We start from the raw sequence: 24,296 nt of genomic DNA on the forward strand, positions 1-24,296 counted from the left end.
CCACCTTAGGTGTATGTGGCTGGCGCCTTAGCCGCTTGAGCCACAGGTGCCAAGCCTTTAAATTTATTTTTCCCTGACATGTATCCTTCTGAGCTTCTTCTTTTTTTGAGAACAAATCTCTTTTGCCCTGGGTAGAGTGCATGGCATCACAGCTCACAACAGACTCAAACTCTTGGGATCTCAGCCTCTCCAGGTAGCTGGGACTACACATGCCTGCCACAATGCCCAGCTATTTTTAGAGACAGAGTGTCTCTTGCTCAGGCTGGTCTCAAACTCCTGAGCTCAAGCGATCCACCTGCCTCAGCCTCCCAAAGTGTTAGGATTACAGGCGTGAGCCACTGCACCCGATTCATAGGTTGGCGAAGCAAATAGGTACTCAGGAATCTTGTTGTATTGGTTGTTGGTAACTTGGAAGAGCACTAATTTCTTGCTGCCTCTGCATACCATAAACTCCAGTTGCAATTCTGCATTAGGTTCTGGTTCCTGGGTGGAGGGGGTGGGTATGCTGGGCATGATAGCTGCAACACACAAGAAATAAAGGCTCTCTGCTTTAGAGGGTCAAGCTTTTCTAAGGAAGGAGCGTCTACACTTCTTTCTCTTTTCCTTCCAGATGGTCTTGGTGGCATTGGTATGGGGTTAGGACCAGGAGGGCAGCCTATTGATGCCAATCATCTGAATAAAGGCATTGGCATGGGAAACTTAGGACCTGCAGGTAAGAATTACAGTATACCTTGTTTCTGATGAAGTTAAAGTTATTAAAACATTTAAGTTGTGTCACAACCTTAAAAGTTAATTATTGGGATATTTGGGCTATGAGTAGCTTAAATGGAGTAAAGATTTATTAACTGGGACAAAATTCTCTCATTCATCTCAGCTTCATCTTGATAAAGGTAATTTTTTATTTGTACTGAGTTGAGTCCTTTTTTTTTAAAAAAAGCATTATACCTTTTCATTTTATCTTTATAACGACCTTCTGAGCGGAGATAGCCATTTAGGAGGCAAGCAAGAGAGTTGGTCTTGCTCAAGGTCACACTGTCAGTTAATGACAGAAATTACAGGTTTCCTGACGATGAGACCATAACACTGCCATAGTATGCTAATAAATGTGGTATCCAGGCACCGCTTCTTCTAAAGGTGGGGACATTGATAGATGCAGAAGGATAGGGAGGGGGCCTCAGTGTGTGACAGCATAGCTGTCTGTCACAGGGAATGTGGTGGACAAAGTTGCCTTTAAGAAGTCAAGGAATAGCTAATGAATGAAAGGTTTGACATGAACATAACTACTTTGTTGGTTAGAATTTTCAGTTCTGTGTAATGAGGTATTTCTGTGCTAATAAGGACTATTTCGTTTTTATGACTTTAGGCTTAGATCTTTCTTGGAATCTTTTGAAATTATAATATGGATACCCCTATATCCTACCACCCTTGATTTTGCGTGTCCCTGGTTTCTCTTCACAGTCAACTCTGTGGCTGAGCTCAAAGCCCTGAGTCACAGCTTTAAATGACTCCACCACTCTGACCCATCACCGTACATGCACCCTGTGTTTGACAATTAAAAACAAGGCTAGTGGTAGGGTGAAAAGCCTCAGTGTTGTTAGGGTTTGCCTTTTATTTTGAAGGTTTTATTTTTAACAGATTTTTAAAAATACATTTCTGTTCCCTAAAATAATCTTTTAAAAGCAAATGTTCCATAGTCTGTGTCTGATAATTATATGAATGAAAAACTTCATAGACGGTATAGAACATTAAGGCACATGATGATTATTATATTAAAAACTTAAGTAGTTTTCTTGGAATGTGATCTTTTGACAGTTGAAATGGTAGGAATAAGGCCTTTTATTTTCTTGAAAGTTAACATATTTTCATCATTGGGTTTTTTGTTAATTTGCTAGTTTGGAATTTCTTGTGCTTTTTAAGTTCAAACATTACCTACTGCTTTGACATAATTTTAGTTTGCATTGACTTTTTCTTTTTAAGGAATGGGAATGGAAGGCATAGGATTTGGAATAAATAAAATGGGAGGTAAGAAATTAAAAAATGAAGTACCAATGTAATCACTTTTAGGTGTAGTTTTCTTTTTCCTTTTTCTTTCTTGTCTTTTAAGCCTTGCATGTAATTCTCACTTTAGTTTCTTAAAAGTTTGAGTCTCATAGTTTCTTATAAGTTACTTTTCTTATCTGTCCATCACTTATAGTGGGTGTCTTGGCTTTGGTTCTGGCTTTCTCACTAACTAGCTCTGTGACCTTGGGCAAATCACTCCATCTCTCTGGACCTTTTTTTGCTTGTCTGTTCATTGAGGGGGTTGGATCAGGTTAATTTTTTGAAGATGTGATTTTTTAAACAAGAGCACCAACATTTTTTGTTTTTCAAAAGCTATTGGTAAGAAAGCTCTTGGCAGAAAATGGCCAAGCTGAAACATGTGAAAACTTTTTTCTTTCTCTGTTAGTCTAAGCTGTCTTATTGAGATGATGTTGAAATGCAGACCTCTCTTGCAGGCATGGAGGGACCTTTTGGCGGTGGTATGGAAAACATGGGTCGTTTTGGATCTGGAATGAATATGGGCAGAATAAATGGTAAGAATTGTTTGCTTCTGCTTTTCCTCACTCTTTGCTGGCTTTTAGGTTGCAGGTGACTTACAGGCTACAGGCCTGCTTTTAATAAATGATTTCTCACTTACGCTTTTCTACTGAGTCAAATGTCCTTGAATTGCTTTAAATATTTGAAAAGCTATACTTAACAGACTTAATTCACTTACTTCCTAAAGTCTTGAATGTCCTATGTTCCAAATCTCTCCCGTATTTTTGTCCAGTAAAGTTTGAGAGCTTTCTGTCTCTAGCACAAAAAGCACTGCACATCTGTGATTATGTTTTACATACTTTAAAATGGTCTCCAAGGCTGGCGTGGTGGCTCACACCTGTAATCCTACCATTCTGGGAAGCCGAGATAGGTGGATTGCTTGAGCTCAGGAGTTTGAGACCAGCCTGAACAAGAGTGAGACCCCATCTCTACTAAAAATAGAAAAATTAGCCAGATATTGTGGCGGCTGCCTGTAGTTCCAGCTACTTGGGAGGCTGAGGCAAGAGGATTTGCTTAAGTCCAAGAGTTTGAGGTTGCTGTGAGCTGTGACACCATGGCACTCTACCCAGGGGTGAAAAAGCGAGACTCCTTCTCAAGAAAAAGGTCTCTTTATATTTTTGGTAAGATTTCTCTAGGAGTGCTGGGGTGGTTAGTTTCTGATCATCTTCCCTGGTTGCAAATTATAGGCAAGACAATAAAAACCACAGTCTCAGGCCAGGCAAGGTGGCTCATGCCTGTAACAGCACTCTTGGAGGTGGAGGTGGGTGGATAGTTTGAGCTTAAGAGGTGGAGACCAGCCTGAGCAAAAAAAGCAAGACCCTCAACCCTGTCTCTACTAAAAATAGAAAATCTGAGGCAAGAGGAGCCCTTGAGCCCAAGATTGGAGGTTGCTGTGAGCATGATGCCATGGCATTCAACCCAGCTTGAGACTCTGTCTCAAAAAACAAAAACCAGTCTCTTTTAATTTAGTATTTATATAAAATTATATAAATTGTGGTTTACTATTATTCAAATCCTGTAGCTCTCCCCACCTCATAATTGAAATGTTACGTTGGCAATTACAACAACAATGTATTTCATTTAGTCCTTTTGAGAGTCATGTAATATGTAGGTACTGTTAACATCCATTTCATCAGAAACTGAGGCACAGAGTGACTTGCTTAAGATCAGATGTCTAGTAAATGGTGGTGCCTGGATGTGAACCCAGGCTGTCTGGCTCCAGAACCTGGATCTTCATCTTACGGTGACCCTGCCTTTTTTAGAATAGCCTCTAGCAAAGCACTTGCCCCCAGGACCCCAGTAGGGCTATAAAGTATGCATGAGAAATTAGAAGTCTTACCTTTTGAAATCCTGTTGGTCTACTCTTTGCCCGCTCCCTGTAAGAAAGCAGCTTCTTTTATACATAGAAACTTTTTCTGGAATGAGAAGTCTTTTGGGTTTAAATATTTTTTTTCTGGTCTGTAATAATGGGTGATGTGAAAATAGTATACAACAGTTAAGAACCTTACTAGGCTAGACATTAACTGTCAGACTTGAAAGGTGCCTATCTATCAAGTGGAACATACTGTTTTCCAGAGCATAGGGAGGAGGGAATGGGCTGTTTGTTGCCTTCTTCATGAGTTCCTTGTTCTGGAAGACGGTAAAATGATGGAGGAATGTCATCACCATTAGTAACAAAGTTCCTGCTGTGTTTTCATATTTGTTTAGGCTTGCTTGTGTGCATGAGATTTTAACAAAAAGTGATTTTGAGAAATCTGGTTTGATAACAGATTAGTCATTAGAAAGGAAATTTTTGTTTTGAAGAATAAAGTGGTGCAGTTGAGAAGTGAAAACCAGAGTGAGTGGGCCTGGGATCTGTGCTGTGCCTTAGAGTCCTTGGTGAATTCAGCAGTCAAGAGCCAAAAGATCAAAGACAAAAGATTCACAATGGAATGTGTGTTCTTGTGCTGTGTTCTAGATATTCTTAGGTACATGCACAGTCCTCCCTCTTCATCCTCCACAGTAGATCAGTGTTCTGAGATTTGGGTGCAATGAGCTTTAGAGCCTTTGGGCACTAGGTTCAAGGAAAGTTTACTCATAAATCACATTGGGAAAAGAACTGGTGGGCATTTTGGATTAAATTTAATGTTTTTTTTTTTTTTTTATTGAATGGTAACTGTGTACATTGATGCAGGATTAAATTTAATGTTTAATCGATGACTGATGTATCTGTTATGGTCACAGGTGCTAACTAATATTAGACTGATGAAAAGTCAGATTCTCAGGGCCAACCAATCAGTATAGGTCAAATCTTAATTAGAATAGTTATAAAAATTTTAAATCAAAAGATTGTCAAATACCAGACTGATTTGAGGCAGTATTTGATTCTACCTTTTTGTTTTTCCTTTGAGGGGAGCAGGGTGAATAAATTGAGGTTTACATAGATATTTGGGCTTTTGCCAGCTTATCTGCAGAGTGGGATGCTGCCTTCTTCATAGGCCTGTCTTAAGATGAAAGAACCGCAGAGCTCCATTCTGATGCCACTCTTGGGTTTCTCTTTTTAGTGCTGTGATATCATAGCTCACAGCAACCTCAAACTCCTGGGCTCAAGCAATCTTCTTGCCTCAGCCTCCTGAGTAGTTGGGACTAAAGGCACCCGCCACAGTGCCTGGCTGTTTCTAGAGCTGGAGTCTCACTCTTGCTCAGGCTGGTCTTGAACTAATGAGCTCAGGCAGTTCACCTGCCTCAGTCTCCCAGAGTGCTAGGATTACGGGTGTGAGCCACCTCGCCCGATCCTTGAGGTTTTTCTTTTGCCTAAGTGCCTCCTGCCTACCACCCTCCAGGCTCATAAGTGTCAGATATATTTTCAGCAGATAACATGCTGTTAACCTGTGGGGTCGATTCAGACTATGAATAATCAGCCTCCCCTTGCCAGTTCTTGTTAATTCATAATGCTTGCTTGCTCCCACATCTGTAATGGACTTTGGTTACTTCATCGCAGGGACTCCAGGTGCTTACAGACATATTTTGTAGTTTTATAAAGTAGGGTGTCCATTATATTGTCCCTCTTGTACCTGATAGTTCTAAGGAGTAAGATTAGTAATAGTAGATTCTTGAAGGGCCTCTTAATTTGAAGGGAGACAAAGTATGATCCACATTTAAGTCTTACAGGAGATGGATGCCCATACGAAGAAATACCTGGCAACAAGAATCATGAAAGGCATTCTCAAACAGGTGATAGCTATGGTGGACCTTTTCCCACAGAAGCTAAGAGCTTTGTTTTTGAAAGACATTGTAAAAAGTAACGGAGTTGTTACTAAAGCCCCAATGTGCAGATGAAAGCACTCCACTTGTCAATAGAGAAGTCTTGATGTGCAGGCATGTTTCTCTCTTCAGGTGTGCTTCTGTATTAGAGCATAGACTTTTGTGCCAGGCATGGTGAAGTTTGAAATCATTCACACCTCAGTTTCCTCGTAAAGGGGCAATGGTAGAGGAGGGTAAGAGGTGTGTGGGTAGTTGTGAGGAGTTGGTGGAATACTAGTGCACGATAGGTCCTTCATGCAGGGCAGGTGTAGAGTGCCCCATAGCTGGTGCCTGCTGCAGCCCTTCTGCGCCTGCCTGTCACTCAGCATGTGCTTAAGGGACTGATCGTTTACTGTGCTTGGCTGTGGTAGAAGTTGTGAGTCCTTAAGGGATTAAAGGTAGGTAGGTTGTTTTCAGGGGTTCACATGTAATGACTATCTTTATTTTTAAGGAATAAAGGATGAGTAATGACTTCCTATAGAAGAATTCAGCACAGTGGTTTGGTGGTGGCTGTTGGTTGTGTGTCTGTAGTTTACTTTTTAACATCTAAAACATGATGGCATTCCTGGAAAGGCCTAGGGTAATATTTTTTTCCACAGAGATGAAACATGGCATGGGTGGAGGATTTGAGAGAGACTTTGCCAGAAATGAGATGGGAATGTCTGGAAGCTTTGGAGAGCCCCTTGGCAAAGGAATGGGTAAGAAGGCCCCATGGGCCCCATGTGGGCGGGGTCCTCCCCCTTGGATACAGGCTGCCAAGGCTGGCCTGACATCAAGCTGATGTCAGGGTTTCTTTCTTGGACAAAGTCTGCTGTTTATTCTTAGGCTTTTTAAAAGAGTGTTATTTTTTTCTAGATCTAGATAAAAACTTTTGGTTCTTTAATTTTTTGTTGATGTCAATAACACCATCTGTCTTTTCAAATGGCTTCTTTTTAAAAATTGGCATAAGGGTTTTGCATGCTGTGGGAATGAAAATTGTTGCATTTAACATAACCCTGCTGGCTCTCTGGCCTTGGTAGTTTTTTAGGCCCTCAGAAGTAGGGCGCTGTTGTGTTGTGGTTGAGACAGCAGGATGGAGTTGAGGGCTGGCTTTTGAAAGAGGCCTGGGATGATAAGGGAGGCTTTCTAACACTGGAAAGCCTTGAATACCAGACTCATCTAAATGCAAAGAAATTATTTTTCAGTTTTGGGTACATCTTAGAGCAGTTTCTTCTTTACTTTTTCGTGGATGTTGAAAGGTGAAAGTGACATTGTCCTGTCTTTCTCTACCGTGTTTCCCCGAAAGTAAGACCTACCCAAAAAATAAGCCCTAGCATGATTTCTATGCATTTGTTAAATATAAGCCCTACCCGGATAATAAGACCTAGTGATGAGTGTGGCTATCCAGTGTATCTGCATAGCCACACCATGCATTTTGGTGCAGAGAGGAAGATATCCCCTGAAAATAAGCCCTAGCGTGTCTTCTTAAGAAAAAATAAATATAAGACAGTGTCTTACTTTCAGGGAAACACAGTATTTAGTGATTACGTGTTTCTAAGAATGTGTGTAATTCTCCATCATTTGTGCGGAGCAACAAGATTGGCCCTTCTTATACTCAGAAGTTGTTTCTCTCTGGCGGGGTGTTGTGGCAGGTGCCCATAGTCCCAGCTACTCGGGAGGCTGAGGCAAGAGAATCACTTAAGCCCAAGAGTTTGAAGTTGCTGTGAGTTGTGACAATGTCATGGCACTCTATTGAGGGTGACAAAGTAAGACTCTTATTTCAAAAAAAAAGCTTATTGTCATTTAGTCACACATACCTATTTGTGGACACCTGTGGCAAGAACGGATGAAGTGACTCTACTTTGATAGAAACTCTTTCTTGCTCTGACTCATCACTAGATTGCCACTCTGTGACAGCTCTCAGGTTTGTAATGAAGCTGTGCAGAAATAGTGCACCCAGAGATGGCTGTTGGCTTCTTGCCCATGAGGTTATTATTTCATGTGGCACAGGAAACTTCCTGCCCTGACCTGACTGGAAACATCATCTACAGGACTTTGCTGTCTCCTGCTGCCTTGGCATTTCTTTCTGATTGGGGTGGTGTAGTCTCTGTCCTGCAATTACCTGCTGCCACTTGTTATCAGGCCCAGGTGAATAAAATGGTCTTCATACCAAATAAAAATTGAACTTGGGTTTTTAGGCTGTTAGCTTGAGTTGGAGTTCTATTCGATTCTCCAACTCTTTTTTTTTTTTTGAGACAGTCTCAAGCTGTCACCTTTGGTAGGGTGCTGTGATGTCACAGCTCACAGCAACCTCAGACTCTTGGGCTTAAGCGATTTTCTTCCCTCAGCCTCCCAAGTAGCTGGGACTACAGGCACCCACCACAATGCTCAACTATTGTTTGGCTGTAGTTGTCATTGTTATTTGACAGGTCTGGGCTAGATTTGAACCCGCCAGCTCTGGTGTATGTGGCTGGTGCCCTAGCTGCTTGAGCTATAGGCACCAGCCCTTTTTTGCGGGGCTGTTTACCTGAGAGTCAACTTACTATGGTGCCACTTCTGTGGTACCTCCCTTCTCTTACATCAAAGCAGTGGATCTTGGCACTTCTTTATGCAACCAGCTATAGTTGGTCCTGCAAAAAGACAGATAAGTCTGTGATCTTTTGATCTTAGAGGGCATGGTACAGTGAGGAGACCATACTGAGAAAGGCTCAGAACAGCATAAGAGGCCAGTCCATTGACTGTCACAGTGAGATAGTGTGTGCTGTAGTTGGCAGTTGGCATGCCCTGCTCAAGCACTGGATCTACAGGAGTGCAGAATCTCCAAGCAGGAGATGCTGTTGCCGTTGGAGGGGCTGGGATCCAAGTGGGCTTGGCCCAGGCAGCAACTGTACTGCAGGTAGAGTGGCTGATGCCATCAGGTCCAGAGGTTTTGAGGTGAGGGTCTACCTGGGGTAGGGAATTAGCATAGGCAGAACAGAGGCTGGCAGGTTCGAACCCAGCCTGGGCCAGCTAAACAACAATCGCAGCTGTAACAAAAAAAAAAAATAGCTGGGCGTTGTGGTGGGCGACTGTGGTCCCAGCTACTTGGGAGGCTGAGGCAAGAGAATCGCTTAAGCCCAAGAATTTGAGGTTGCTGTGAGCTGTGACTCCATGTAACTCTACCCAGGGCATCTTTAAACCCAATTTAGGCTCGGGCATGACAATGAGCACCATAGATGTTGTGGAAGAATGACTCTGTACTTGATAGGAGACTGAAATTTGGTTTTTTGTTTGTTTTAAGACAAGGTCTCCTTTTGTTGCCTGGGTTGGAGTGCAGTGGCTTTATCCTAGGTATAGCCTCAAACTCCTAAACTCAAGCCATCCTCCTGCCTCAGCCTCCCAACAGCCATGCACCACCACACCTACCTAATTTACCTACTTTGCAGAGATGGGGTCTCTACAAAGTCCAGGCTGGCCTCAAAATCCTGGGCTAAAGGCTTGGCGCCCATAGTTGAGCAATTAAGGTGCTGCCACATTCACCATGGCTGGTGGGTTCGAACTCAGCCCAGGCCTGCTGAAACAACAATAACAACTACAACAAAGAAATAGTTGGGTGTTGTGGCAGGCGCCTATAGTCCTGAGGCTGAGGCAAGAGAATTGCTTAAACCAAGAGTTTGAGGTTGCTGTGAGCTGTGACACCATGACACTCTACGAAGGGCGACATAGTGAGACTCTGCCTCAAAAAAAAAAAAAAAAAAATAAAAAAAAAAAATCCTGGGCTCAAGCAATCCTTTTGCTTCAGCCTTCCAAAGTGCTGGGATTATAGGCAGGAGCCACTATACCCAGCCTCAAAGTCTTTTGTTTCTTACTGTACTTCCCACCTTTCTTTAGCAGTTAGTTTTGGAATACATGAAACAGCTGATTCAAACGGGTTTGAACCACTTTGTGGTTATGGTCATAATAAAAAATGTGCTTTGTGGCCAGTGTCCAGGTTGCTGAGCATTTATACTCTAGGACCAGAGAAGGTGGGTACAAGTGAGTATCTTCTATGTAACAAAAGAGTGACCAGAAACTTGAAAAGGTAACACTAATGACAGGTAGCATCTGACAAACTTAAAAGAGGTTTGGATGGGCTATGGGCAACTGAGCAGTAGTGTTTTCTGTTTATGATTATGTGTGTGTTGGGTGAGGGTATTTATTTTCTGGAAGCTTTATCCTTTAGTACAAAGCTAAAGGACACCCAACTCATTTCAAGAAGGGCTGGTGTGCTTGGGTTGCTGAAGTACTTCTACACACAGTTCGTTAATTATGTGCCCAGTGCTGTGTGCATGTGCTCCTGGCTTCATCCTGAGGCTATAAGTAGAGCTGTAGCTTTAGTGTGCTGGAGGGTCATGATAGGTGCTGATTGGCTTTGGGTGGGTGAATGTAGGCTTCGGCCTTCTGAAGAGATAGACAGGCCTTGGTTTTCAGCTCAGATGAGATGGGAAGCCTCAATCCTGGGGGTCTGGACCAACTTTAGAAAACTGTGCCTCTGGGCAAGGACTGACAAGCCATGTTGTTGCACCGCCTGAGTTTAGTCAATGGACACACACAGCTCCTGGCTTTGCTGGGCACATTCACAGGTGACCCTGCAAACTGGGCCTCAGACTCTGCAGCGACCTGGGATTCTAGCATTGTGACCCATCATCCTTTTCCATGAAATGATCTTGTCTATATGTTTATATTTCTTAACCCCTTCCCCTTTCTCCTTTTCTTTTTTTATTCACATTTTTATTGTTAGCATTTCTGCTTTGGAATCTGTAATGAGCAAATTTCTATTACCATAGAGAAATTTGGCTAATTTTTTTTTTCCTGATTTTCTTAGAAATCCTAAGTAATGCACTGAAGAGAGGAGAGATCATTGCAAAGCAGGGAGGAGGTAGGAAAACGCTTAGTTTGATGTTTTGTTTTTTAGAACAGGCTGTTAATATCGGGGATAGTAGAGCATAGCAGTGAGGTGCTTGGGCTCTGGTACAGACTAACCAGGGTGGGACCAGCTCCCCATCTCCTCACTGTGTGACATTTGGCAAGTCACTGAACATGTCTGTTTCTCATACTAATCTGTAAACTGGGGATGTAATAATACCTAACTCTGGGTTGTTATGAAGAGTAAATTAGCTTAATGCACATGAGTACTTATGTAATTGTTAGCCATTGTCATTGTACCCCTGTGATTTGGGAATTTTCTTGTTTTCTAGACACTAAAATTGTAAATTCCTAAAAGTAAATGTTTTTTCCTCATATGGTATATGTGCCTCCTTATATAAACTTGACTTATAATAATGAAAGTACAACCTAGTACATAACAAATGCTTACTAAGATATACTCATTAAAATTCAGAAAATTTGTATAGAAAGTAGATATTATCTGAAGTCCCAATGCCCAGTGAAGAATGAATGGTATAAACATTTTGGCCTGTATTTCATGAATGCGGTTTGAAGGTTACTTAAAATTAAATATGCTTTTCCAGCCGATTGTCCTCAAGGCTGAGTGTCTTGGCATTTCTTTGGCATCTCCCCTGCGTAGTGAGCTGTTTCTGTAGCTCTACACAGACACTGTTTCTTCCTTGTTTTCTGTTGCTGTTGGCATTGGTAATTGCCTTGTTTCTGATGCCACTGGGCAAACTACCCACCCTCACTACATCCCTTCCTCTTACAATGAGAGAAATTTAGACAGTTTCTGAGACATTTCTGCTCTGAAAGTCAGATGTTTTTAAGAGTGGGCTTGTTTTTGCCACTTGTTATGCTGCTGTTCAGCTAAGGAACCAGGCACAGAGAAGTGGAATGACTTGTCAAGGTCATGGCCTTGGTTAGTTTTAGAACCAGTTAGAGAAACTGCTTAGTGTCCTGTTGGGTTTGCATCATGGACTAGACTGCTTGGTCAGTAATGGGCTGGACCACCCATTCTCAATGGAGTAGTGATGAAGCTTGAGAGAGGGGCCTTGAGCTCAGTGTGTGCAAAGTGGTGGGCGGTGACCTCGCTGGGGGAGCCAGACCTTCCCTGTCCAGAGTTGCAGGCACTGCAGACAAGGGTCCTTGTGGACTGCTGACTGACCCTATGCCTCTTCCCAAGCTTGCTCTGCAGTGGTGCAGTGTTAGACACAGGTATCTCTGACACTAAGATCCCTGGAGGTGGCCTGCTCTGTGCGATTGTATGCAGAGCATCTACTTTGGTGCTTCTGTTTTATTTTTTTCTTCTCTCTACTTGATTACATGCCTATTTAGTCGCTTCTCTGTGTCTTAGAAGTGCATCCAGACTGGCCACCAACAGAGCATCTTAGAGGGACAGGTAGGAAAGGGTAAAGGTTGTGAGTGACTTTGCATCATCTCCATATAACTCCTGTCTATTACACTGGGTGGTTCCCCTTAGTGTGGGCTTTTCACACCTCCTCTGAGAGCATTTCTCAGTATCTGAAGGCGAAACCTCAGAGGTTCCAGGTATTGCATTGACATGTGTAGCTCACAAAGCTTGTCACAGGAAGTAGCACCTGAGAAAACATGGAAATGGGATTTTGTTCTTTTCTAAATTTTATTATGGAAATTGCGACTGTAGTAGTGTAGGAAGAATGATAAGGATTCCTTGTACTTATACCCAACTTTTAATAGTTGTTGATAGTTGAGGGGTGTCTTAATGGCAAATTATTGTGGAGCTTAATTCTCAGTTTGTGCTTGTAAACTGAAGTGCCCAGGCCTGGCATCATGTGCACACTCGTGCACTAGTCCTTGACACCCACCTGTGTTTTGTGTCCCTGTTTCAGGTGGAGGTGGAGGCAGTGTCCCTGGAATCGAGAGGATGGGCCCTGGCATTGACCGCATTGGTGGTGCTGGAATGGAGCGCATGGGCGCAGGCCTGGGCCATGGCATGGATCGCGTGGGCTCTGAGATTGAGCGCATGGGCCTAGTCATGGACCGCATGGGCTCCGTTGAGCGTATGGGCTCTGGCATTGAGCGCATGGGCCCGCTGGGCCTCGACCACATGGCCTCTAGCATCGAGCGTATGGGCCAGACCATGGAGCGCATTGGCTCTGGCGTGGAGCGTATGGGCGCCGGCATGGGTTTTGGCCTCGAGCGCATGGCCGCTCCCATCGACCGTGTGGGCCAAACCATTGAGCGCATGGGCTCTGGTGTGGAGCGCATGGGCCCTGCCATTGAGCGCATGGGCCTCAGCATGGAGCGCATGGTGCCCGCGGGCATGGGGGCTGGCCTGGAGCGCATGGGCCCCGTGATGGATCGCATGGCCACCGGCCTAGAGCGCATGGGCGCCAACAACCTGGAGCGGATGGGCCTGGAGCGCATGGGCGCCAACAGTCTGGAGCGCATGGGCCTGGAGCGCATGGGCGCCAATAGTCTGGAGCGCATGGGCCCTGCCATGGGCCCAGCCTTGGGCGCTGGCATTGAGCGCATGGGCCTGGCCATGGGTGGCGGTGGCGGTGCCAGCTTTGACCGTGCCATCGAGATGGAACGTGGCAACTTTGGTGGAAGCTTCGCGGGTTCCTTTGGTGGCGCTGGAGGCCATGCTCCTGGGGTAGCCAGGAAGGCCTGCCAGATATTTGTGAGAAATGTGAGTGTTTCTTAGTGGTGGTGTGCACATGGGGAGGAGGGAGGCAGGGGGTTGATGGGACTGAATGATGGCAGGTCCAGGTCAGTGGTGATACCCCCTAAAGGGGGACCAAATAGCATGGGTAGCACACTTTTTCCTTGTCTCCAAAGGTTGGTGCAAGTGGGACAGGGAGGAAATGTGAGAACTTTTCAGCTTCAGCACTTGTATGGCAAGATGTTGAGTTCTGGGAGAGCCTGGGCTTTTCCAGCATGCTAGACTATAGAGTAGCGTTTGAGTGCAAAGGCTCTAGTTTCTCATCCTGTGGCATGAAGAGCCACTAAGTCTTGGCAGGATGATTCAGAGAAAGAGGTGGCTGAAATTGAATTATCTTTCCCAACTAGGCTACCTTTAGCCATTGTGGAGGGATTTTTGTGAGCCACACACTACAGGCCCCAGGTGTCCCCCTTTGGGCACAGTTCTCCCCCAGAGAGTACTCTGGATAGTGAGCTGGCTGTGCTGCTTTATATAGCCTTATCCCAGATAGACTTGTTTTGTTCTCTGCTGACCAGCTGAGTCTGAAGGGAAGCCAGCTTCTCTGAGTAATAAGAAATACTCAAGGTGACCCCCTCGAGCCAGCCGTGAGGTCTGTGCACTGGATTTGGTTTAATTGTACATCAGTCTTCTTTTTCTTCCCCCTCAGCTCCCATTTGATTTTACATGGAAGATGCTAAAGGACAAATTCAACGAATGTGGTAAGTGTGTGAGAAAGGCTTGTTAGGTGCTTTGTGTGCTGTGGTTTGTTGGTGGCACCACTGAGTTGAGCAGTGAAGCTCCCTCCTTGGTCTTCACAGCCTTCCCATTGACTCCAGAGGACTAATGGGCCTTGCCGTTTTTCTACCTGTGCAGATATTCACGCAGGTTGTTGAGTGTTGTCAGGTGTCAAACACTTTTCGCCTGTGTTCTCATTTTCATCTGTAGCTTTCCTTTCTTCCTATTTGGGATTTTTGGAAGGAGTCGATGTTGTTGCCATTTCACAGATATCAGGCAAACTTAACCTTCCTAAGGGTACATAACTTCTAAGTGGCAAAGCTAAGTAACTACATCCCAAAGAGATCGTGCCCCCTTTCCCCCCAGCACAGCTGGTTCTGTGGCTCTGGGCACACTTAGCAGTATGTAGAGGTGAGGCTCAGGGTGCCTGATGGTGGTTTCCTGGCACATAGGCCTCCCTCTGTCTTCTTTCCTTGCCCTCCAGGGTGAGAGCCCAATCTCACCCTACTGCCTCTGTTCTTTTCAGTGTATCAACCCTAAGCCAGAGGAGGCTTGGTAGCTGTTGCCTCAGGGCTTCCCCAGGGTTCTCTCTCTTCCTGTATCAGCAGTGGCTCAGATTTCACAACCATTGCTGCTTCTCCCTGGTTCTTCTCTGAGGGCAAGCTATTAACTAATGGCTACCCCCCCCTTTCCTTCCTCAGTTTCCACACTTATAGTGAGATGATCCAAATGGTCAGATGGGATCAAGCCATTCCCCCTGCTTCTGAGATGTCTGGAGGGCTCTGTGCCTATAAGAGAAAGTCCATACTCCAGCCCCTTGAAGACTTGGTCCCATCCTTCTCCTCTGTTTTCTTCCTAAATCTGAGCCATAAATGCTACAAGTCCTCAAGATGCTCTGGGGCCAGCTGTTACTAGGAAGTCTTCCTTCTGGTGAATTTCCACTTAAGCTCTTAGGACTTCTCCAGAAACTTCCCCACCTCATGTTGGTCCTCTCCCTGGCAGAGCTAGTGCTTCTGGAATGGTAGGCTTCTAGGGCACATACCCTGTAGACCTGACCTGCCTTTGCAGTGTTGACACATTACGAACAATGTTATTTGGGATGCTTGATGAGTGCTTGAATAAGTAAGCATGACCTGCTTGCTGATTATGACCTGGCTTACATTTGGGCAGTACAGAAGTGTCAGGTGGATTGGTGATGGCTTTATAATGGGAGTAGTGTATATTGAAAATGAGAACTCTAAAATTTGCCTATAAAGTTGCCTTTATGTGGCCCCTTCTTTTTTTGTACCTTCTGGGATGTAAGGGCATACACATGAAGCCTCATCATGGTACACCCAGACTGTTATTTTGTTAGAAGGGCAATGTGGCAAGGGCCTATATAGTCACTGGTTTCTGCCATTGTGTTCTTAGCATTCGTGTTCCAGGCATGGAGGCCTCTCTCCTTTTTGCCTTTGTCAACCAAAATCCAACAGGTATTCTGGACTGAGTGGAGCCCAGACAGGCTGAGCTCTGGTTTTGTCTGATGAGTGTGGTCTCTTCTTCCCTCCCTGTGCCAGGCCACGTGCTGTATGCTGACATCAAGATGGAGAACGGGAAGTCCAAGGGGTGCGGTGTGGTTAAGTTTGAATCTCCAGAGGTGGCTGAGAGGGCCTGCCGGATGATGAATGGCATGAAGCTGAGTGGCCGAGAGATTGATGTTCGAATTGATAGAAATGCATAAGCAGTTGCCTTTTTTAAACATCGGTACCAGACCTCTGAATTTGTATTTTTTCTTGTTAACCATTTTAATTTGTTGGCTGGATGTATAAAGATGTTTAAAAAATTCAGTTGCTTTTGGGGTAATTTGAATTACTTTTTTAATGACTGGGGTTCCATTTGACTGTTTGCATTGAGATTGCAATGTGTGCAATTTTTTTTGTAGTTGTGGCATCTTGTTGACATCAAATATGACTTTGATAATAAATACCAGTTCCTGAAATCAGCTTGCTCATGTGTGTGTTATGGGGGCAACCATCCAAGGTTTGGGGAGCTGGAGCTGCTTGTGCTCCCAGTTTCCCTTGGACTACCAGGCATCTCTCCTGTTATTCCTGGTCCAAGAGCCTTGGGGTAGGAGGACCATGGAAAACTCTTCTAAGGTACTGCCTTCTGAGTGTTATTTATTTTTATTTTGTTTTTTGAGACTTAGTCTCTGTCGCCTGGGTCAGTGGTTCTGAACCTTCCTAATGCCATGACGTATTTTCATTGTTACAAAGGGGTTGCGACCCATAGGTTGAGAACCACTGCCCTGGGTAGACTCCCATGGTATCCTCATAGCTCACAGCACCCTTTCAGGTTTTTTTTTTTAGAGACAGAGTCTCACTTTATCACCCTTGGTAGAGTGCTCTAGCATCACAGCTCACAGCAATCTCCAGCTCTTGGGCTTAGGCAATTTGCCTGCCTCAGCCTCTCAAGTAGCTGGGACTACAGGTGCCCACCACAACTCTGGGCTATTTTTTGTTGTAGTTTGGTTGGGGCCAGGTTTGAACCCTCCACCCTCAGTATATGGGGCTGGCGCCCTACTCACTGAGCCACAGGTGCCACCCCTGCTTTTCTATCTTTAGTAGAGACAGTGTCTCCACTTGCTCAGGCTGGTTTCAAACTCCTGAGCTCAAGTAATCCACCGGACTCAGTCTCCCAGAGGGCTTGGATTTTTTTTTTTAAATTTCTTTTTCTAGAGACAGTCTCACTATGTTACCCTAGGTTGAATGCCTGGCGTCACAGCTCATAGCAACCTCCAACTCCTGGGTTTAGGCGATTCTCTTGCCTCAGCCTCCCAAGTAGCTGGGACTACAGGCACCTGCCACAAGGCCTGGCTATTTTTTTGTTGTAGTTGTCATTGTTGTCTAGCAGGGCCAGTTTGTGGCCACCACCCTAACTATTGAGCTACAGGTGCTGAGCCCCAGAGGGCTAGGATTACAGATGTGAGCCACCATACCTGGCTTTCTGAGTGGTTTATTCACTAGTGCTAATAGTGGAGGGTTTCACTATTTAGAGCTGTCTTGAAAGACACCCTGTCTCCTCCTTTTTGTGCCATTATTCTGTGGGGCACAGGCTCCATGTCAGGTTCATTTCCAGTTTGGTTTTTTTTTTTTTTTTTTGCACTAAAACAGACCAAGCAGTTTCTAAGCATATTCAGCCCTATCAGAGATTTGAGTTGAATTTAATACCCAGGCTCCATAGAGTTGGGTGTTGTCCCCACCCTCCAACCAAGGATGTGCCCTTCTAGATCACTAGGGCAGATAGGTGTGTGCAGGCTTTCAGCTCCCAACTGCTGCTGTCCTTGTTGGATGTGGAAGGTTGGAGGGTGTGAGTGCACATCCTGCTCAGCTCCCTCCCCATCCCTTTTCCTGGCATGTGATCACCCATGGTCCCTCCCACCTTGATCCCTGAAGTATGAGACCGTGGGGTAGGGTGCCCCCAGAGACACACTTGCTCCCTGGCATTTGATCACATGGCTTCCTGTGCCTTTTCTGCACTGTACATTCCAGTCAGGAGGAAAGAAGAGACAAGAAACAGTGATTGCTCAAAGAGGTATTTTATGTGCCCAGATGGAAACCTGGGCATCTCTGTGACTTCGCCAAGCAGCAGTCTGGGGCTCCTCCGTGAGCAGGTGCTGGGCTGGCGGCTGCCCTGAACTTTCAAGCCTGTGGCTTTATGGTCCCTGGGGGAGTAGGAGGTTCTCCAGAGGGTCTGCCAAGGAAGGGAGATTTCCATTGACCCCTCTCCCCAGAAGTATACAGTAGTGAGCAGCCTTTCCTGGCTGCCACCGTGCCCCCTCAACCTCCTGGAGCACCGACATACCCCAGAAGCCGACGTCATCATACACCTCTGTTTCCCTGGCAGAGAGCATAGTTGGGTTAGCATGGGCGCCCTGGCTGCCACTCACCCACCCTTTCTCAGTGAGGACACTCACAGGGGCAGGAGGGCTGTCCTGGGCACATAGCCATCTGTGAAAGAAAGCAGGCATGGTTGGTCCTGGGCCTGGGGACTGGATAGCCTTCCCAGGGCCACAGGGTGGCACTCACACTTGCCCTTGGGGTCCCGACACAGCATCTCCTCCTTGCTGGTGAACTCGATCACCTCCAGGATCTCCCCACGCCGGATGCCCAGGTGCTTGCCGCCCCCACGGCGGGTCTTTGCATTGGGGTCAATCATCATCTTTGTGTGAACTACAATCTCCCCTTCAAACTGGAGGGTCAGATGTCAGAACTCTTGCTCAGTCCATCACCCCGGGGCACCCGTCATCTTTCTGAGGACGAAATTTGTGGGGCCCAGGTCCCAGCCCTCCCAGGACTATTGCTTGGTGTCCACACCTTGAACTTCTTTCGGAACTCTCTCTCAGCTTTCTCCGCCTTCCTGATCTGCTTCAGCAGCTTGGGGTCCGTGGGTGGCAACTGCTGTGGCTGGGAAGCCTTCTCCTTCCTGATCCCCAACCCACCCATCCCCCATCCCAAGGAATTTGGATGCTTGTAAGTGGGCACCTCCGTCCACTGTCCTCCCAGAGCTCTACCCTGCCCTGCCCTGCCCCCTCTGCCCTGTGGCACCTGGATACTGGGTCTTGTGATGGTCTCCTGGTGTCTTGCTGGGTCGATGGCATTTCACCTGGGGGTGGTCAGGGCAGGCACCATTGGTTTAACCTCTACCCTGGTAGCTGGATCATGAGTGAGCCATTCCTGTGTCAGGTCCCTTCTCAGCCCCTCACTGCCCACCTTCCCCAGGCCTTTCTCAGGGAGTTATCAGTTCTGGTGTGTTGCCTTGTGTTTCCTTAAATTTCTGCTGCATGCTAGGTGTGGCAGTTGCTGCTGGGCTACCTTCACTTACTGTGACCTTCACATCATTTATCATGCTAATAGAAATACTATCATTCCCAGCTTGCCCAGAGAGGTCAAACAAGCAACCTAAGCTGCACAGTGATGGAGGCAGGACTGACTGACTAGGCCCATTTCACTTCTAGCAGTTTAGGTTTTGGAAACTATAACGAGATTTGGGTGAAAACATACCGCAGAGTGGGGAGGGAAGGGAGATGTTGGTGAGTAGGTACAAAATTAGAAATAGGAGGAGTGATTTCTGGTGTTTTGTTGAACAGTAGGATAACAACAGCTCAAAGAGAGGCACGAGGTTACAGTTTTGTTTTTCTTAGACACTCACTTTGCTGCCCTTAGTAGAATGCCGTGCTATCATACCTCACAGCAACCTCAAACTCTTGGGTTCAAGTGATCCTCTTGCTTTAGCCTCCCAAGTAGCTGGGACTACAGGTGCCCGCTACAACGCCCAGCTAGTTGTAGAGATGAGCGTCTCATTCTTGCCCAGGCTGGTCTTACCCGGCCTCAGATTCCCAAAGTGCTAGGATTACAGGCATGTGCCACCAAAACCAGCCTTAAGTAATTTTTTTAAAAATGCCTCTGGGGTGGTGCCTGTAGCTCAGTGGGCAGGGCGCTGGCCAAATACGCTGGGGTTGGCAGGTTCGAACCCAGCCTGGGCCAGCTAAACAACAGTGACAACTGCAACAAAAAAATAGCTGGGCGTTGTGGCGGGCACCTGTAGTCTCAGCTATTTGGGAGGCTGAGACAAGAGACTTGCTTAAGCCCAAGAGTTTGAGGTTGCTGTGAGCTGTGATGCCACAGCATTCTATCAAGGGCGACATAGTGAGACTCTGTCTCAGGAAATAAAATAAAATAAAATGCCTCTGGGGTAGAACCCAAGGGATTTCCCAGTGTAAGGGCCGACCTTGCCCTCTTTGTCAATTCCTGGGAAATGACCAGGAATTCTGTGTATAAGCCCTTTTGGCCAGAGTTTTGGCTTTCAGGAACTCCAGATGAGTAAAGAATCTGGAACCCCAGGCCCCAGTTGTGCTTCTCTGAGTGACTTGGAGCATCACTCTGGACATTTCATCCAGCTGTCCCTCCCTCCAAGCAGCCCAGGGAGGGGTACATAGGTTATCTCTGTCTACCATGATAGATGCCGTGCTTGGCCATCCACAGTACCTCCAACTACTTCTGCCTCTCTCTTGGTCACCTAGCCAGAAGCAAACTTGGCTCTCGAACCCCAGGGACCCTACAGACCCACTATAGCAGAGTACTTCCCTGGGTGCTGCCACACAGCCCTGGTTCACCTGCAGTGAGACCCCAAGTGGACCACTCTGAGCAAGCCAGTCTTCCCCATGAAGCCTGCTCATTTTCTGGGAAAGGCTGGGCCCTGTCCCCCTGTGAAGGAGCACTGTCGTCCCTAACGCCACCTCTGAAGCAGAGCTGGGAGTCCATCCCAACCAACCAGTGGAAGGATAGACTTGCAAAGTGGCAAAGCTGCCCTTGAGACACGGTTACCAACAGGGAAGTGAGGCAGCAGTGATTGGCAAGGAATGGGGAGAAGGTTGTCTGGTGACAGAGACAGTGAGCCAAGGATGGGGGTTGGGTGGGTTTTGGAGAGAGGGAGCTGTTCCTAACCTCAGGAGGGGTGGGGCTAGTCATCCACATCCCCAAGAGTGGCCCCCAGACTCAGGCCACAGAGCCTCCTCTGGAGCGGAAGCAGGAGCAGCCCTTTCAGGAAGCTGTGTGCTAATAGTGAGGTGTTGTAAGCAGCTCCTGGGGAAAGCTTAGAAGCAGAAGGGGCCCAGGAAGAAGCAACTGCAGCCAGGTTCTGTACCAGCACCTAGGGCTGGTTGGCAGAGCACAGTAGCATGCTGAAGGCAGAGCTTGAGAGAGAGGGTTCCCCTGCAGGAAACCTTTCCATAGATAGTATTGGCAACCCTGCAGCTCTATGTGCTGTGAGTGAGCTGGGTCTTCACAGATCCTCAAACTCTCACATCCATAAAATGGGGATAACATTACTTTGGTGGCAGGTGCAGATTCAGGGACGTGCACACAAAGTGCTTACATGGAAACCCTTTGCTTTCATGAAGGCCTTAACTGCCCTCACTTGGAAGATGAGAAGGGTCCTTTGGGACCTCAGAGCAGAACAGTGCCCTGAAGGCAGAGCTGCCCAGGGTCCTGGACAGAGCAAGAACCGCCATACCTGCCCTTCTCTGAGCTCCAGACCCAAGTCCTGACTGGCAGGTATCTTGTCTCCAACCCAGGGGAAAGCTTCTGCTGTCTACCCTCACAACTTGGGATCATCCCTCCTGTGAGATTTCTGCTCTTGCCCTGCAGTGTACTTGTGACCTCTCACTTCTTCATTGCTCCCATGCCTCCTGCCACTGCCCTGGGTCACGCCTCTGCCTTCTCACTAGCTGTGGCCTCAAGGCTGCCCATCATCACAAATCTCACACACCAGAAGCCAGCAGGGACTGAGATTGTGGCAGACAGTGCCCTTGCCACAAATGTTTCACAAGTGCCCATGCAGGCCTCCAACAAACCTCTGCCTTTGGGGCTGGGGCTCGAGTTGTCTGTGGGCTCCACATCGTCATACGTCTCATAGATCTCCTCCAGGTCCCTGCAGGGATACCTGAGATGAGGCTTCACCCAGCTCCACAACTTGTACCCATCCATGTTTACTCCCCAAACTCACTGTGGGATATCTGCAGACTGTGGGGCCTGGAAGTGAATCCTGGTAGAAGAACGGGTCCTGCGTAGATCTGTGGGGGAGAGAAGAGTATAGGAGGGAGGATGGCTTTGCCCAGGTCCTCAGCCCCTCCTCTGTGCCTGTGCCACCCACCTGCAGCTGCCCTGGACAATCTCTGAAAGCTCTGGATGTCCAAGGGGCCGGGAGGCAGGGGGGGTTTTGCTGGAGGGGGTCCCAGGCTGCTGACAGAGGGCAGAGGCCTCCATCGGGGTGGCTGACCAGGTTTGAGGCCTCCTGACCTCCACTGGGGTATCCCAGCAGCTCCAAACCCAGGGTGGCTGGAGCCAGCAACAGCGGTGGGTAGTGAGCTCTCTGAAATGGAGCTGGGAAGCAGGGGCTTTCTAGGAAGATAGGAGAAAATCTCAGCCTTCAGATGCTTCTTGGGCACAGAGTTGGGCTCAGGCTGTGAGAACTTTCGTGGTGGCCTTCTGCCCTCAGGCTGCAGAAACCTCCTGGGAAGTGAGCTGAACTCTGGCTCTGAGGATGTCCTGGAGAGGCTGCCCACCTCTGGCTGCAGGGCTGCCTTGGAAGGCACTTTGAGTTCTGGCTGCTGTGGCCTTTTAGGAAGCACGTTGACTTCAGGTTCTGAGGATGTCCTGGTAAGATCACTAAACTCAAGTTGTGGGGGCTTTAGGGGGAGGTTACTCAGCAGAGGTTGCAGGGCCTTTTTGGGAAATACACTGCCATCAGGCTTTGGGAAGTGGGGGTGGAGCTCACTGGATTCAGGCTTTGAGAGGGTCATCTGAGAGGCCTCACTGAAGTCAGGCTGCAGCAGGGACTTCTTAGGGAGGCCACTGACCTGAGGCTGCAGGTACTTTCTGGGGTATGCATTGAATTCAGGCTGTGGGGGATTTTTGGGAAAGGAACTGAAGTTGAGCTTTGGGGACAGGGGCTGGGGCTCGCTGGGCTCAGGTTTCCAGAGGGGTGTCTGAGGTGCCTCACTGACCTCAGGCTGTGGCAGGGACTTCTTAGGGAGGCCACCGACCTGAGGCTGCGGGAGCTTCTGGGGGAGGTCACTCAGCAGAGGTTGTGGGGCCTTTATGGGAAGTGTACTGAAATTGGGCTGCGGGGAGTGGAGGTGGAGCTCACTGGACCCAGGCTTTGAAAGGGTCGTCTGAGGGGTCTCACTAAAGTCGGGCTGTGGCAGGGACTTCTTAGGGAGGCCACTGATCTGAGGCTGTGGGGGCTTCTTGGGAAAGGTACTAAACTTGGATTGTGAGGGCTTCTGGGTGGTCTCACTGGATTCAGGCTGTTGGAACTTTCTGGGGAACGCACTGAATTTGGGTTCTGAGGGGGACCTGGCGGGTTTGCAGAGCTCAGGCTGCAGGGGCTTCAGGACAAGTGCACTGGGCTCCAGCAGCAAGGCATTCCGAGGGGCCTCACTGACCTCAGGCTGTGAGGGCTTCCTGGGAAACTGAGTGGCCTCCAGTTGTGGGGACTTGGGGAGGTCAGCAAACTCAGGCTGCGGGGGCTTCTTGGGGAACTGAGTGGCCTCAAGCTGTGGGAACTTCTTGGAAAGTTCACTGAACTCAGGTTTGGAAGGCTTTTTGGGGAGGTCAGGGAGCTCAGGCTGCAGAGGCTTCAGGGACACTGCACTGAACTCAAGTTGCAAGGGCTTCTTGGGTTGCTCGCTTAGCTCAGGCTGAGGAAACTTCTTAAGTTTGTTGAACTCAGGCTTTGGGGGTTTGGGGGGGAGTTCACTGGGCTCAGCCTGAGAGGCCTGGAACTTTGCTTGGAGGCTCCGGAAGTCCTGTTGGCTCTCCTAGGGGACACGGGAAACCATCAGGCAGGGGCTCAAACACACAGAAGTATCAGAGTGATAGGTACCTGGGGACCATCAGACACAACCCACCATCACCACCACCCTGTTCCCTCTGCTCCTGGACGCCACACTCTCCTGACTTCTCTTAGGTGCTGAACCTACATCCATCCTGCCTCCAGCAGGACTCAAGCCCCCAGTTCCCCTCTCCCCATTGGGTGGTGCCTCTTGAGCATCTCAACCTTTTCTCCCATGTCCTTGTCATGTCCCAGTCCCTTTTGTGCTAACTTCAAAATATATCCAAATCTACCCACTTCTCACTGCCTCCACCACCATCAGACCGGCTGCAGGCATCGTCTTCTGTGGCCTGGATGATTATAACAGGCTCCTTCCTGTTCCACTGTGTGTCCCCCCCTCCCAGACTCGGTCTCCAGTCAGTGCCCCCCATAGCAGCCAGAGGAAGAAGCCCATTGAGCCCTGAGGTGCTTTATGCCCAATTCAGCAGTGGTTTTCTCATATCATCTCTGTTCAAGCTATAGGCCTCCTCAACTCAGTCACTACCTCCTTGCTACTCCCTAAACATTTGAGAACTCTACCTCCCTTCTGCTGGCCTCTGTCCTGCCCCTGACCTTCCACGACCCTTCCCCTGGACCTTGTTTGTCTCCTCTCCTTCCTCTATGTCTGTGCTAACATTTACTCATTAGAGAGCCCTCCCGAGACCACCCTATTTTAAATGGATTCCCCTTCTGGGTGATTTCTTTCTTTTTTTTTTTTTTT

The 24,296-nt window shown here is 47.4% G+C and overlaps 2 protein-coding genes across 6 annotated transcripts in view; one reads left to right on the plus strand and one right to left on the minus strand.

Annotated features, from left to right (window-relative positions):
* The window catches only part of HNRNPM (heterogeneous nuclear ribonucleoprotein M), a 52,926-nt gene extending 36,784 nt beyond the window's left edge, over positions 1 to 16,142 (plus strand). For 2 of the 5 annotated variants that reach the window (XM_023515443.1, XM_023515444.1), the window contains 8 exons: positions 611 to 712; positions 1,978 to 2,022; positions 2,496 to 2,573; positions 6,459 to 6,557; positions 10,682 to 10,735; positions 12,615 to 13,417; positions 14,097 to 14,148; positions 15,721 to 16,142. In XM_023515443.1, coding sequence (XP_023371211.1) covers positions 611 to 712; positions 1,978 to 2,022; positions 2,496 to 2,573; positions 6,459 to 6,557; positions 10,682 to 10,735; positions 12,615 to 13,417; positions 14,097 to 14,148; positions 15,721 to 15,884 — 1,397 coding nt within the window. In that variant the 3' untranslated portion in view covers positions 15,885 to 16,142. The remainder of the gene's footprint in view (positions 1 to 610; positions 713 to 1,977; positions 2,023 to 2,495; positions 2,574 to 6,458; positions 6,558 to 10,681; positions 10,736 to 12,614; positions 13,418 to 14,096; positions 14,149 to 15,720) is intronic. The other 3 variants (XM_003793661.2, XM_012807556.1, XM_012807557.1) reach the window with 2 other exon arrangements.
* Positions 16,143 to 17,729: 1,587 nt separating this feature from the next.
* Positions 17,730 to 24,296, minus strand: part of PRAM1 (PML-RARA regulated adaptor molecule 1) — an 8,105-nt gene continuing 1,538 nt past the window's right edge. Inside the window, exons 2-10 of the mRNA XM_012807559.2 lie at positions 21,854 to 23,522; positions 21,707 to 21,773; positions 21,555 to 21,631; positions 18,748 to 18,805; positions 18,517 to 18,625; positions 18,229 to 18,391; positions 18,117 to 18,150; positions 18,005 to 18,039; positions 17,730 to 17,893 (exon numbers count right to left, since the gene is read on the minus strand). Of these exons, the coding sequence (XP_012663013.1) occupies positions 17,856 to 17,893; positions 18,005 to 18,039; positions 18,117 to 18,150; positions 18,229 to 18,391; positions 18,517 to 18,625; positions 18,748 to 18,805; positions 21,555 to 21,631; positions 21,707 to 21,773; positions 21,854 to 23,522 (2,250 nt within the window). The 3' untranslated portion in view covers positions 17,730 to 17,855. The remainder of the gene's footprint in view (positions 17,894 to 18,004; positions 18,040 to 18,116; positions 18,151 to 18,228; positions 18,392 to 18,516; positions 18,626 to 18,747; positions 18,806 to 21,554; positions 21,632 to 21,706; positions 21,774 to 21,853; positions 23,523 to 24,296) is intronic.

This window comes from Otolemur garnettii, unplaced genomic scaffold (assembly GCF_000181295.1).
Source record: "Otolemur garnettii isolate 467f Iridium unplaced genomic scaffold, OtoGar3 scaffold00071, whole genome shotgun sequence".
NCBI classification, from domain to species: domain Eukaryota; kingdom Metazoa; phylum Chordata; class Mammalia; order Primates; family Galagidae; genus Otolemur; species Otolemur garnettii.